We start from the raw sequence: 15,074 nt of genomic DNA on the forward strand, positions 1-15,074 counted from the left end.
CCACAGGTCCGGGCTCCCCCTGACTACTTCTGGCTAGGCAGGAAAAGGGCTTCCTTCCTGACAGGCTGTATTCTCTGTTCACAGTCCTTTCTCGGACCAGATCAGATGCTGCAGAACAAATGTCGTGAATCTGAAGGCCTTGGAGGTGGGGACCAAAGCTAAGGCGCTAAAGAGCCATGACAGAAGCCTCCGCCGAGGAGGGAAGCCATTCCCCACGCAGGCTCTTCCCCTCCACCTAGGAGGGAAGCCATTCCCCACGCGGGCTCTTCCCCTAAGTACCATCTGCATCTCCCCAACAACCACCCCAACTGTGGAAGCCCTCCCCGCTGGCTCAGCTCCGGGCTGTTGTCCCCTCTATGGGGTTTCCCCAGCCATGTATTTTCTGTCATTCATTTCCTGTTTCTAGATGCCTTATGTTCATCGACGGTGCCTTATTTCTTAGTTACGACGGTGGGCGGGGTGAAGTAAAGATCTCTCCACAGTTCATTCTACATAACTTGTGGTATTTCAACCCCACCCTCACTCTTGGGCCATCATTCTTTTTTTTTTTTTTTTCCTTTTATTTTATTTTACAATACCATTCAGTTCTACATATCAGCCATGGATATTCTCCCTCCTCCTGCCCCCTTCCCCTTCCCCCCAGCCCAGCCCCCATTCCCACCTCCTCCAGGGCAAAGCCTCCCCCCTCCCCCATCCCCACCCCCACCCCACCGAGGACTGAGATCGACCTGGTAGACTCAGAATTCTCGACAGGGTCTGGAGGAGGCCTGAACCCCTATCCCTGCCCCAGGTATAGGGGACACCTTTCATAAGATGGCACACCAGCTTACCACACCCAGTTTGGATTCTCCAGTCTCCGATTGGAATGCCCAGGGCTTGACACACCAAGGCGTAGGCCTGAATGGCTTGGCAGAGGAGCGTGCCGTTGTCCCTCACGCTGCACAAGTCGTACACACAGCTGTGCACAAAAGCCGTGGCATCCACAACAGTGCCACACTCCCAGAGTGGGCCGTCTGTCTTGTTGAGGAAGCCGCAGTAGTCGGAACCAAAGTAGAGGGCCTCGGTGGCAGCATCACACTGAGTGCAGTTGTCCACACAGCCAGAACCACACTTCCAGTCGGCATGGTAGACACGCCAGCTCTCTCCCAGGTCCAGCACCGACATGGCGGGCCTGCCGTCTGGGCGGAGGAAGTCATCCAGTGGGTTTTTATTGTAGTTCCCACAGAGCCCACAGGTCGAGTTTATGTAAGAGCCCGGGATGGAAATGGAGGCGTAGTGCTGGCCGTCAAACGTCACCAGGAGCCCAAAATCCGTTTCCACGGCAGTAGACATGCCGCTCTGGTAGATTTTCACTGCCCCCAGCTCTAAGGTGACTGGCAAAGAAGTCACTAGGTCATTCACCTGCCAACAGCAACAGTAAAAGGCAGCTGAACAGGTGGCCATGCATGTGCCACAGGGCAGGTTGGCAAGGGATGGCAGAGCAATTGTCATGGAGAGAACAGTCACCCCAAGTTTCCAGGCTTCCATGGTCTCACCTCTTACTGTGGCTAACATCTGGGGGGAAATGCTCAGATCATGGTGAGCTGTGGGCCAGAGGGCACTGGGCATTTGAGCCCAATAGCTCTGACAGTTCTCGTGCCATTGTGCATGTCTCTGGGGACTGGCTGGCTGGTACCCTTCTTGCCCGGCGCTAGCCTGACTTCAAACTTTTGCCTGAGAGGTGCATCACTTGGATTTCCCTTTTTATTTCTCTAAGGATTCATTAAGTCTGGGGTGTCGAATATGCTCCATGACCCCCTCACCACCCTCTGTACCCCCTGGCCCTCCTGCCAGATGATATGTGGTTGTGCCAACTTTGCTATGCTGATGGTCTTGGAGGTCACGCTAGGGCCTTACTCTAAGCATGACACACTGTGGCTTCTTGACATCTGAACGACACCATTCCATCACCAGCACCAACAGATCTGAATCCTTGCTGAGTAGCAAGCACTATGCTGGGATCTGAGAAGTAGGGGGTTAAAGAAATAATATTCACCCTTGTTCCTCAAGGAGCTCCCAGCCCCGTGAAGAAGAGGCACACAAACAGATATTTATAGTAGTCAGTTTTAAATATGAATCAATGGGTGTAATGGGAGAACCGAGTGAACACTTAGCCCAGCCTCGGGGACTCATACAAGGTTTTTAGAGGCAGTTAAATCTGACTTGAGTTTTTGAAGATAAACTCAAGTTGCCAGATAAAAACCCTGGGGTGGGTGTTGAGCAGAGAATTCCAGGACAAGAGAATAAAGGCAGGGGAGTAGAGGTAACTGTGTGGGATGGGAACAGTCATGGAATATTCAGGAATGCTGAGGAAATCAGTAGCCAGAGATGAAGCTTAAGACACAGGCCAAGTCCTAGGGCTGCTCTGGTGTCAGGCAGTGTTCTAAGAGTGTGGGATTACCAACAAGTGAGTTGGTCAAAATTCCCTTCCTTGTATAACCTAGTGTTTATCTAGGGAAACTAACCATTAGCAAAGCAAAGGTGTATAACATCTGACGATGTGTGAGTGCGGATTACAGATCCCAGGGTTCAGAAAGAAGCTTTATAACTATACGTGAATGGCCAGGACACAGCTCCATGGGAAGGTGACATTTGAGAGGGGAAGAAGCTTTGGAGGGAGAGATCACAGGGAGAGATCAGCAGGCCCTAAGGTGTGTGTGGGGGGGGTGTTTCTGGGTGCTATAGTCAGCAGGGTCTCCATGCAACTGAGCTGAGCAAGCAGGAGAGGGCAGTGGTAGCTGATACCAGCCAGGGCAGCACCCAGAACAAGACAGGGCTTCGGCTCTAGCTCTGGGCAAAACGTTGAACCAAGAGGGTATTTAAAGCAAAGGATCTGTTAGGAGATCTGACTTCTGCTTTGACAGAACCACTGTGGCTCCCATGTTGAGAACAGACCTTGAAGGCCCTTTCAACCACGTTAAAAACAAGACAACACAGATAGAGGGGAACTCCTACTCAGCAGGGAGAGAGCCCCTGAAGGGGTGTAAACAAAGAGAGAACACAGGAGCCCTGCATTTCAGGAAGCTGATCCTGGCCGGCAGGAAGTGCCTGCCGAACTAAGTCAAGAAGAGAAGCAAGGAGCCTGGCCAGGCAGCTGCTGCCAGGGCCCGAGAGAAGACAGGGGTAAAAGCCAAAACCAGACACCGAGTGGGAGGGACAAGCTGTGCAGCCTACTCAGTTGTTCCTCTTAGGTTCTCCTGTGCCTGAATAAGAACTGAGGAAAGACTCGAGAGCGAATCTCGGTTCGCTGGAGACCATGAACAGGTGCTCTGAAATGCCTCTAACAGAGAGCCCAGCTTGATCACCACACTTACTGTACGGAGCTTCTGAAGATGTTCAAGAGCTGGGATGGGATCCTCAGTGGTCCTGACTTTAAATACTTTGGAGGCTGTCCAGATGTTGCTCTCAAAGTTTACTGAAGTAAACATCACATGTATTCTCTGAGATTGGAAGCAGACCCTCGACATAGTCTATTCATAGTGATGTAGGCTCTGACTAGTCTGTACCTCAAAATTCTGACACCTTCTGCTTATTGCCCAGTTTAAAGCTACTGCTACATTTTTAGGTGTTTGTCATAGCAGCACCCCACCCCTGGTACCAATGTTCTGTCTCAGACTGCTTGAGTTGCAATAAATTTTTTATAAACCACAGAATATTCAAGAAGCCAAGAAACTCAAGATAGGAATGCCAACAGGTTAGTGTTTGTAAAGGTCAGTTTTCTGGTTCATAGTTATGCATTCATGTGATAGAAAGGGTAAATTAGCTTTCTATGGCCTTCTATAGGGCACTAATCATATTCATGAGGGTTCCACCCTCATCACCTAAGTATTTCCCCCACCCCATCTTCTAACACTACCCTCATGAGAATTTATTCATAGAACATCAACATATGAATGGGGAGGGCGTAAACCTTCAGATTGTAGCAATGGTAGAAGATTCATTCCTACTTTTAATTCACTGGCAACAGACAGACCTTTCTGCTCTTCCTTCTCCTTGTGTTCTAGGTACCTTCCTTGTCAACAGGTCTCTCCTAGGATGTGCACAGGGACAGGGTGGGGGAGGAGAAGAGAAATCACAAAGTGTGGGCCTTGGAAATGGTAACGTGGAACCAGCATGTGCTGAGTGCCCACTGTGTGCCAGGCTCTGTGCTGGGTGATGCACATGCTTGTTGTAGTTAATGTTCATGAAACCTGAGAGGTTCTTATCATGTTCTCTTTATTTGAATTGAGGATAGAGCTTGTGACAGAACTAGACACCTGCTGAGGTCCAAAGCCATGCTTCACCACTGCTTCAAACTGTCTGTATCAGCTCTGACTGGAGGCAACCCAGCACACACAGGCTATAGCCTAGGTGCCCGATCCAGGGACACAACTTCTCTCGCTTTACAGAAAAGGAAAATGAAGCCAGAGGCCACTCTGCTGGCAGCGACAGCACGGGTATTGGGCAGGTCGCAATCCACAGTCAGAGCTCTCCATCCCCTGTGGGCTAGATGGCCTGCACATCCCCTGGAATGTGGAACCTAAACCATTCAAGTTCATGATGGGGAGAAACCAGAAAACCTGTAATCACTGGGAGACATTTGCTAGATGTGGATGCTCATTTATGCTGGCTTTCTTTGAACTTCATTAGCATGTATAACCCAAATTGTTTACTTTATCATTGAAAGAATGCTGCTTCTAATCCAGCAAATGGAGACAGGGTTGGAGAAAGGGGACCTGTGGTTTGCAAGGATGCAACTTGCGCCATTCCAGGCTTGCCACAATATGGCTAGGAAGTCAGCTGCTTCCCCATAGTCTTGGGCTCCTTCCTGTTTCCCGGGCCTCTCTCTGGCTGTCCCCACATCACCCTGGGTCAGGGCCCTGCATCCATCTAGCCACTCTGCCCAGTGTGGCAGGTGGATTCAGAGGCACTGGAAACCATTTGGCAAAAGGAAAAGGACGCCGTTGTTAGCTTGCAGTTGGAGTCACATAACCTTTTCTTTCTACAGCATTTATATTCACATCCACATCTCCCTGTCGCTACAGAAAATTGAGGAATCCATGCCCTACGCCTGGACGGTGGAACAGAGCCATGCGAAATTAGCAGAGCTGCGGGGCCTGAAAGAGACGACAGTGTCCTTTCTTTCATTAAAAAAGAAAAAAGAAGTAAAAAGTCCAAGCGTGAGCGAAAAGGAATTTTAATCAAAATGGAAAGTAGGGACGAAGCATGACACTTTCTTTTCAACTACTGGTATCAGACACACCAGTTTTACAACACAGACAAACTGGGAAAGCTGGGGGAAAAAAAATTAGCCAGAGATGTATCTAACCACAGGGATAAAGATGGCAGTCAATGGCACACTATAAATATGCAGTGGAAAAATTCCAAACTTCTGTACCAGGGTCTTTCGCTGATTTAGGATCCTGTCCCTAGAGAGACTAGCCAAATAACAAGCAAATTGCCATTTCAACCGTGGTCATAGCTCACTTTCCTGATTATAAAGCTCATGAGCTGCAGACTTGAGAATGGGAGAGCCAGAAAAAGTGGAATTAGTTCCCCAGGCTTTTGCCTTTTGTTGACTATGCTCCAGCAATGAAAACTACAACACATTTTTTTTATTAGTTCTGGTTGGTACTCTACTTAACAACCATGCACCAGGATCAAGGCTTGCATGGGTTACACCCTTGTGGTCTCCAAGTTATGACTGCTTGAATAAATACATGGTTACAACAAGGTCTTCATTAGCATTATGAAAATCGAGGCCTCCACCAATTGAGTAATTGCTAGTAGCTCCAGGCTTTCCCTCGATGCCCCTATAACAGGAGTCATTTCCATATGCTAAAGAGGCCAGTAGAGATTTGTGTTCCTCCCTGTGGGTGTGGGCAGAAGTGGGGGTTTCTGTGGAGAGGCATTTCAGTAAGACTTTCCTGGGATCTTTTCATACAGGACTTACTAAGCATATCACCAAGACTGCTTGAGGGTGATGCCTGTGGCGACATCAATCGATGTAGAAGTTTCTCTGTGAATCAAATAACAGTTCTTGGGCAAACAGGATGAGGTCCTGAGGTAGGTGGAGGATGACCCTAAGGCTATACTGAATTAGGGGTTAGCACTCTGCACTTCCCCTGTAGCCTGGGCGTGACCATATGACTTTTAATTATTGCAAGCCAAGTCTATGAGGAACTAAGCTTGTCTTTCTGTTACAGTGACTTCTGAGAGACATATACCTGTATGTATGTGTATTCATGTACATGTGGAAACATGTGTCTACCAGTAAGGGAACTAGGAATGTGAATGTAGCTTTTTTTAAAAATGTATGGTCTCACTATGATGCTTTTGCACAAAGAAACTTTGGCCTATTAAAGCATCTTCCAAGGCATGAAGGGCATCTACCTGTTTGGTACTATAGAAAGACCAACAACAAAATGGTAGACAGAGGGAAGCTTTCCCCAGGCTGAAGCATCTTTGGATTCTCCATCTCTCCATGATGTACGGAGGGTCTTACCTTGACTTTTCCATAGCTCCCTTTCGGGATGAGAATCTTGTAGCCATTGACCTCAACAGAGAGCTCCTTCACCCACGAGACAGCAGAGCCCCCTCGGTGCTCATTCTTGGCCTCCACACTGAAGAAGGGGAGGCTGGAGGTTTGTAGACACTGTCGGGCCAATAGGTAAGCACAAGAGCCTTGGAAGTGGAAGAGGAAGCCATCAAAGGTGTGGTAGTGTGGCTCCCCAAACACCACACAGGTGCTGGTCTCCACGGGGCTGCAGTAGAAGAATCGGCCCTTGGGTTCGCACACCTCGTAGGGGCTGCAGGAAGCCTCCTGACAGTAGATCTCATTGTTAAAATCCAGACAGCGGCACTTGATGGTACAGTTCAGATCATCCCAAAACACCTCCCCTCGCCGAAGGAACTGTCCTGGGAATAAGGACATCAGAGCCAACGCTTACTATTTCCCCTTTGTGCCAGGCACTGGGACAAAGGCTTTGCTTTGATCTTGCCTTCTCATTGCCACTCATGAACCCATCTAGGTAGAGATTACGGACTGTCACCCTCATTTGACAATCGGGGAAACTGAGGCTTAAGAGCAGTTGAATAATTCATTCAACATCTCTCAGCAACTCAGCCAAGATTCCAAGCTGAGTGGGTCTGAATCCAGTGTGAGCTGCTGGCATTGTTAACTCCCCAGCTGGTGAGCAAGCCCACAGACAAGCAAAGACACATTGCCTTCATCTGTGGGAAAGTCTCTGACACTCAGGAGCCATTTCCTTTTCAAGAATACGAGCAAGGGCATTCCAAAAGCAGACCCAGCGGATAGCCACAGGACTCGGCAATCAGTTGTTTATTTCCTAATTTGTTCATTTAATCAACAGTCCGGGCAGCATGTACCCCAAAAGGTCAACAGCACAAATCAGGAGGCAGACATAAATCCTAGCTTCCTGGGAATATTCTAGAGAAGACTGGCCTCTTCTGTGCTACTTTCAAAGGTTCATAAATACTACAGCTGCTGCTCAGGCTGAATTTCAAGCCTTGCAAGTTCTTTTCCCTCCAGCTCCAGGCCCTGCCCAAGTCTGGTATTTCTCTCTTTATCTTCTGCAGAGAACCTGCTGACCAAGTCTAGGTCAGGGGGAGGACCAGGGAAATGGCTCTAAGGCATGTGCTAATTTTTAATAAATATTCACTACCATTTATTTGGCAGACATTTAATCTTTAAAATCATTTCCCTGAATAAATTATCTAACACACACACACACACACACACACACACACACACACACACACACACACACACACACCAAGACTCCCTAATATCTTGCAAGCTGTACAAGCCTACCAGCTTAACCCCAGAAGAAGACAGGAGACCTTAGGAGCAACTCTTTCTATATCTGTCCAACAAGAAAATGTCTCAACAAGCAATTATGCCTCCTACCTGTTGAGATTTGCACCTAAAAGGAGATAATAGATGTATTCATATTCCCAGTAGGTTGTATGCATCAAGCCCTTAAAACAGGCCCTAAATCCTCCAACACTTTGGCACTAGCTCAAGGTTGCATATCTTTTAACAACCTTCACTCAGTATCATTTCCAGTCTCTGCATTTCCAGGCTTCCAATAAATGAGAGCAAAATATCTCTGAAGAGACCAGGTTTGGGCGGAAAGGTAGACGCTCTCTGATAATTTTGTTTGTGAAATGATGATTTAATAAGCCATCTCTATGGAACCGAGTCCCTTGCTAGAAGCCAGGCCAAATCCTGATCTCATTAGATTGATATACGTCCAGTGGCACATAAAAATGCACAAGTCCTGTGTGGATATTGAATTTGCCCTGCATATGAAACCCAAACACATAACTCAAGAGGGAAAGAAAGCCATGAGAGTGAGAACATTGCACACAGCTGACATCAGACTATCCCCACAGCTCTGCCAGCCAAGGCTGTCTATCACCACAGCGCTCATTCCCAGGACTCAGGTGAGAGGTCACCACTGAGAACTCACGGTGCAGTTCACAGTCAGCGAAGGGAAGATGTGAGAGTCCAGGACGAGGAGGCGAGGGGACTGCATCTCACCCAGATGCTAAGTAATGTTGTGTTGACCTTCCCACAAGGAAGAGGGACAGTTTCAGAAACCATGAGGGACTCTGGGCCTAGATGCTTTCCTATCCAGTTTAATACCCCTTTAGCTGCCTAGCGCTTGCTTCTTATTCCAGCATGAAGGACTTCACAGAGTCCACAAGGCTAAGATGCCCAGGCAAGCCATCCTCACACATAACCTGGCCTTAGGGCAAAGTCAGAGGTTAGGTAAATCAGTGGATGGATGCAGAAGGCATGAAAACTTCAGACCATATGAAACTGGCTTTTCTATAGATTGAAAATTGAAGCTGAGTCAACAGAGATGTCTGGCAGCAAAATATGCAGATTATGCTTCCTACTCAAGGAGGAGAGATCTCCTTATCCCAATGCAAAAGGTTCTTACCGATCTTCAATCGCTTTATTCCAACATTTCCTGTGTTTCCACAATACCCTGTACCATGTTTATTATAAGTGCCACACCATGTCACCATTACATCTATGTCTATTTCTTTTACTGTAGTATTATCCTGGGCAACTAATACTGACATCTGTGCTACCCAAAGAGTAGCTGGGGTTCAATAGGTTTCTTACATTGTTCTTTAGAAAGATAAAATGGATAGACAGATGGATCAGTGCATCAGTGGACAGTTGGAGGCATGTGAATAAATGGATTGATTGGAAAAATAATGCATGGATGGGAGGATGGGTGGATGGGTGGCTAGGCAAATCAGTGGATAGGACGGTGGATGGAGACAGGGTAGATGGAGAGGGGAATGTTGGATGGGTGAGTAGCATGGCAAGAGGATGGAGAGGTAGATGACGGGAGCGTAGTGGAGATGGATCAGCCAATAGGTGGGCATTAGATAAACAGACAATTTCTTGCTTCTTATTGCTGTAGCCTCTACTTCTACACGCAGAGATATTAACAGAAATCCTGTTTCCTGGATACTTTGAATATGTGGGAGGCAGGAATCAATACACAGGGATGCTCCTGTGAGAACTCCAGGGCTATTATGCACATCTGAAGAGATCTTGGCAGTTGAGAAAAGATGCCACACTACAGAGGCCAATGTAAAGGGAACTCACTCAGGAGCCTGTTCACACAGACCTAAAGCAGCTTTGATTCCCCCAATCCCTGAAATGTCTTTCCACCCCTGAGAGGATTTTAGGATCTCCCCCCAAAACTACCTTTTCTTTCTCCTCCTACTAGGAGCTACTGATTTACCATTACAGGGACTTGGCGACACTCCAAGTTCACCCACTCCTGTGGATCTACAAAGGGCAGATGGCAGAAGAAGAGTAAAGATGAGGACAGAATCTTAAACGGGGAACAACGACAACAACAACAAAAATAACGTGAGACAGGAGGGCTCCCTTCTGTCCATCTGGCTGAGAAATCACTTAAGATCCTGGCCACTCTGGAGACATTCCAAGCTAGTAGCTACATGCACACCACAGGCAAGGGCTCGCAAGTGCCCCACATGCAGGGCTGCTCCCGGGGCGATGAATGTGCATGCTAAAATTACCTTGATCTCCACCATGCAGCTGAGAAATGTCAAAAGAGTAAGCCATCAGGAATGAGTCCTCTCCCCGTGGCTGGAAAGCTCGCCTGTCAATCTAAGGGAAAGGAACCCTGCTCTGTCAGAGAAAAAGAGGAGAGGTTTACCCCTGGAGGTGCAGCCATTGGCCGGGTCAATTTCCTTCCCATCAACTTTAAATGCCCAGCGTCCTGGAACATTGACATTCGTGGTCTCTTGGATATTTACAATCTCAGGAGTTCTTGACCCAGGAAGGCTGAAGAAATTCGTGAGGTTTCCACCATTAAATCCCGCCTGAAGAAAGAGAAGGGTGGCGGGGGTTTGAGTGCATACCATCCCTGTTACTTAGCTGAGCAAACTACTTTATTTTAAGAATTCATCACACTTGGAAACAAGAGGTTCCTTTTCCTGGACTCCACCGGGGTTCAAGGTGTGGAAGGCCTGTCTAATTTACCCCACACCCACATTAAGGTATCAAAGATGGACAGGGCTAGCCTCTCAGTGCAGCTGCAAGATCGGGTGTGTGTTTCTAGAACAAAGGCTTTGGCAGGACTCTGTCAACGATGCTGAGAAAAGCAAGCAAGGGGTGTAGTGATTTAAACCTACAAGAGGATGGATGATACGGGAGCCTCCTACCTGTGCCATCACACCTCCAAGGCCTGTCAGGGGGTCACCACCACTGGCTGTCCCAGTAGTCCAGTTGATTTCATAGTAATTAAAGAGCGTGAACGTGTAGGAGCCATCGGACACCAGCACGGCCTGGAAGGTGTTCACCTGCAGAATGTGCAGAACAAGCTCAGGAGCTCATCACCAGTGGTGGCTCCCCTCCCCCCACAACCACTATGTACTCCCCCCACCCTCCACCCTACCCCCAAACACCGCCGCCCAGCCCTCATGCTCTGTCATCCCTTGAAATTTGTTCTCGCCTCCAGTGCAAAAAAGCAAGATGTGTAGGACTGTGCATCCAAATGAGAAATTGGCTGAGATAAACCTGGAGCCTGACTCAGTCCCCCCACCCCCACCCCCACCCCCACCCCCTGACATCTCTCTTGGACCAAAACAGAAGATGCAAAGGACCTGCCTGAGCATGCTATGACTTGAGAGCACCGATAGATGGCAGTATGAGAATAAACTATAGGAAAGAGTCAAGCTAGGGACCTCAGCACAAATACCTGCACCCACAGCGAGAGTGGGCAGGGTGGGGCGGGGAGGGACACAGTGAACCCAAAGCTCCATCTAAGTGGTCCTCTGGTGTGGGCTCTCCCTGTTCCTGGAAAACATCGCTAGTCTGGATGAGATGTCTCCCCCTTTTAAAATGAAAGTTGGGAAGTGATTTTTAAGGAGCACTTTCTGGAAAGAAATTGTTCCTCTAATTGAGCATTTATGCATTACTCTGTATCTGTAAAATCCTCAGTGCTCATTCGTAACTCAGACCAAAGCTAATGTGGGCAACGGTTTGGGCTCATTCCATTTAGAGCTAAGCAACTAAGGACTAAGTGGAATGAGTTGCTGGAAATTGGGCAGTGACAGAGCCATGGCACGTGGGATTGAAGCCAGAGCACCCAGCCTACTCTCAGAGCACTGTCACTCCATGCTTTCTTAATCTTAAACTTTCGAGAGGACAGAGGTGTTACATAAATCCAAACCAACCTTGCAGTTGGTCCCCAGATACAAGTTGCATCAAGCTTCAGCCTTTCCTATTTCCCTTCCCTAGTCCCCCACCCTTGGACCTGTGTTTTCAGGAAATGCAAATCAAAATAGCATTAAAAGTAGCAGTTAGGCCCTGTCTCTGTTCAAGTCTAGCACTTTTCCCATCTGCCTGATAGCATCCCAGTTAACATTCAGCGAGAGAGCAGAGGAAGGCCCAAATTCCTATCCTGTGTAATCAGACTGGGGTGGAGGATCTTGGAAGCCCATTCCAGACTGTCCCAGGGAGGAACACCTTGCTAGTAAAGAAAAGCCCTTTTTGTAAAAGAGAGCCTTCTCCTCCGGCCCGGGCCTGCCCCAGAAGATGGCGTTTATGATAGAGCTGCCTGGGTATATGCCTTCATTCTTTGGGCCCGTTCAACAAAAGAGGAAAGTGGGACACAGGAGTGAATGATCAATAAACTCAAGGTTTCTACAAGATCACTAGTGGGACCAGAGGCAAAGGGTAGGTGCAAAGTTAGGGTCGTGCGAGGACTGAAGCTGGACCCTTTTCACGCCAGACCCCTTCAGAACTGAATTTCTATCAGTATCTATGTTGGAAATATCTTTGGCTCAAGCAAGTTTTGAGAGTACCTCCCCAAATCACACCATCCCTTCTTACTCCTAAATCAACCAGCCACCCCAAGGTTGACTATATCACACATGCACAGGCACACTCACCCCTCACCTGCTCTTACACACACACACACACACACACACACACACACACACACACACACCCCTACGCACATATTTTTCCAATACTCATTTTAAGACCCTTCCTGATCTGTTTTTGCACAACCTTGTTTTTCAAGAATTCAGAGAACTCCTTGGGATACTACCTGGAGGAGGCAAGAGAAGAAAGGGCCCAGGACCCAGCCTACAGAGTTCAGGGGTGAAGCCTTTGCTCTGTCTCTTAGGAGGCTTCAATCCCTATTATTGGCTCCTTGGAATATAGCACTTGGGGAATTTCTATGGGGACTAGCTGTGGTTAAGCCCTGGTACGGACAGGGCTGGTACACAGTTAAAACTGCGGTGAACACTAGTTCTCCTTAAGCACACCTATTTCCTCTCCAGCTGTGCTTCCCCGACACTCCCTTCTCTCAGATCTCTCTAACCCTGTGTTTAGTGGACATGGTGATCGGCAGTCTTGGGTGGGACGGGTGGGTCCATTTCAAAGGGGATGGATGGGCACTTTGCTGTTCTACGTCATCCTTTTTTCTCTCACGGAGCTCAAAGCTCTCCAAGGTCTCATCATTCACCCTCACAGAAAAGAGATCTCACTGGCTTTAGAAACTCACTCCCAACTAGAAAGCAGAAAGTACCCACATTATCTTGCCATTTTTATGGCCAGTAGAGGTTTTGGTAGGGGGGAAAATGGTGGTCAGCACTTGACGGGTGTTTCTTCTCTCCTCTACCCCTTCACTGACACTAAAATTTATCGATTGCTGGCACCCTGCATCCCAGGGCTGTAAGATACGAGGCTTAAAGGACATAAAATATCACCCGAGGAGTTGTTAGTGATCCATAACGTGACGGAGGGAGATGCATGCTTCTTTAGAGGTTATTTCTAGCCAATGCATCTGCTGTTTAAACGTGCGTCTTTCTGTTCTGCAGGACCTCTTAGCAATAAAGTGCTTTGCGCTGCTCTCTTCAGACAAAACACAGGCTCATTGCATCCTAGCTATGAATTGCAAGACCAGCACTTTTTAACCTCTCTCTGCGACACAGGAATTTCTGTTCCACCCCTAAACAGTCAAATCATTGCCAGGAAAACAGATGGAATTAGAAATAACCCTAAGAAAGAAGAGGATAGTTGTTTTTTTTTAAGTGTCTTTGCTTACTAGGGAGCTGTAGTTGAAGGCGCATATGTTGGCAACTTCAGAAATCCCCACTATCATGGTCACCCAAACAAGCTGTACACATTCATGGAAACTGGGGTTTTGCCCCTGAAGGCAGAAAGTTGATTGTCTCTATGATATTACCAGAGATAATCTTTTTTATTTGACTTTTATTTGACTGCTCATTTGGGATCTCAGAGCAGATGTTGAAACTTTATTCAGGAATTGCTTTAACTGCCCACTCTAATTAACATCAAATATGAATCATTTCAGCCCTGGTCACAATAAAAAAATGTCATAACATAATAAAATGAACCAGGCCGTTTGTTCCCAAATCCAGCATGCTGCTTTTCTCTTGCTATCAGATTTTATGGAGGGGGGAGAAAGGGGAAATTATTGATGGTAAGAAACTTTTGTGCCCCTGGCAAGAGAAAAAGACCTTTATGTCCCTCAAAAGATCCCTAATCACATGGCCATGGACACGTCTCTGTGTCTTGGTCACTCCCCTAAAATAGAACACTACCTACTGCAAGAACGTTGTCAAGGGACTCCTTTCAGACATTGGTAATGAATTGTGATTGGTGAGACACATCTGAAATATTTCAGCTGACTGGACTGGTTCACGCTGATATTTCCCTCTGTTTCCTGGAAAGTAGGTGGCAAGACCCATTAGTTTAACTCAAGAGAACTGACATTCCTCAGCTCTACCAATTAGACTCCTGCTCAGTAACGGGGACGGACAAGAATTAGATGTCAGAGACCAGCGGAAAGTGGAAAAGTTGAATGATTACAGGTGTGGTGCTGCTGCCTCCATAAAACGTGACTTCCTCCCAGGTCACAATGAAAACCCAAGTGGCAGAGAAGGTTGTCATGTCTTTGAAGTACTTCCTGATGTCCTTGGTGGCTCTTCTCAAGATGGCAGGGTCCATGGTCTCTCTGTAATAGATCTCCCCCCGAATTCCATTGTGCACATCTGCCCAGAATGGAGCAATGAAGGCCCTCCCATCCGTCAGGGGAAAGGACTCCGGCGTAAACTGGCTCACTAGCACGTTGAAGGAAACAACACCATTGTTATTGACCTACAAAAATAAAAGAGGTTTTGCACAGTGGACCTGAAAACAGGGCAGCTGCAGGGTCACCCACCAGAGCAGACACACCGCCAATCCCATCAATGAGAAGGGTTTGTAAATTGCTGACTTTGAACCCCTAGACACCAGCTCCATTGTTCACATGAGGAGGTTCGCTTCCTCCCACACAGTCTCGTGGGCTTTTCTCTCATGTTCAGTTTGTAGCCACATCATTCCTGATTAATAATCAGCCTCGCTTTCATGCTCTCTGTCCTATTTCTATGTGTGTCTATTGAACGCTACTGGGGTGTGGGGGGTGTGTGTGGGTGTGGGGTGTGTGTGTGTGTGTGTGTGT

General features: G+C 47.7%; 1 protein-coding gene across 1 annotated transcript in view; it reads right to left on the reverse strand.

Moving 5' to 3' along the window:
• Window positions 1-15,074, reverse strand: part of Tecta (tectorin alpha) — a 75,216-nt gene that overhangs the window by 47,965 nt on the left and 12,177 nt on the right. Inside the window, exons 3-7 of the mRNA XM_076577459.1 lie at window positions 14,444-14,731; window positions 10,762-10,899; window positions 10,254-10,419; window positions 6,524-6,936; window positions 831-1,401 (exon numbers count right to left, since the gene is read on the reverse strand). Coding sequence (XP_076433574.1) covers window positions 831-1,401; window positions 6,524-6,936; window positions 10,254-10,419; window positions 10,762-10,899; window positions 14,444-14,731 — 1,576 coding nt within the window. The remainder of the gene's footprint in view (window positions 1-830; window positions 1,402-6,523; window positions 6,937-10,253; window positions 10,420-10,761; window positions 10,900-14,443; window positions 14,732-15,074) is intronic.

Source organism: Peromyscus maniculatus, chromosome 7 (assembly GCF_049852395.1).
Source record: "Peromyscus maniculatus bairdii isolate BWxNUB_F1_BW_parent chromosome 7, HU_Pman_BW_mat_3.1, whole genome shotgun sequence".
In the NCBI taxonomy this organism is placed as follows: Eukaryota; Metazoa; Chordata; class Mammalia; order Rodentia; family Cricetidae; genus Peromyscus; species Peromyscus maniculatus.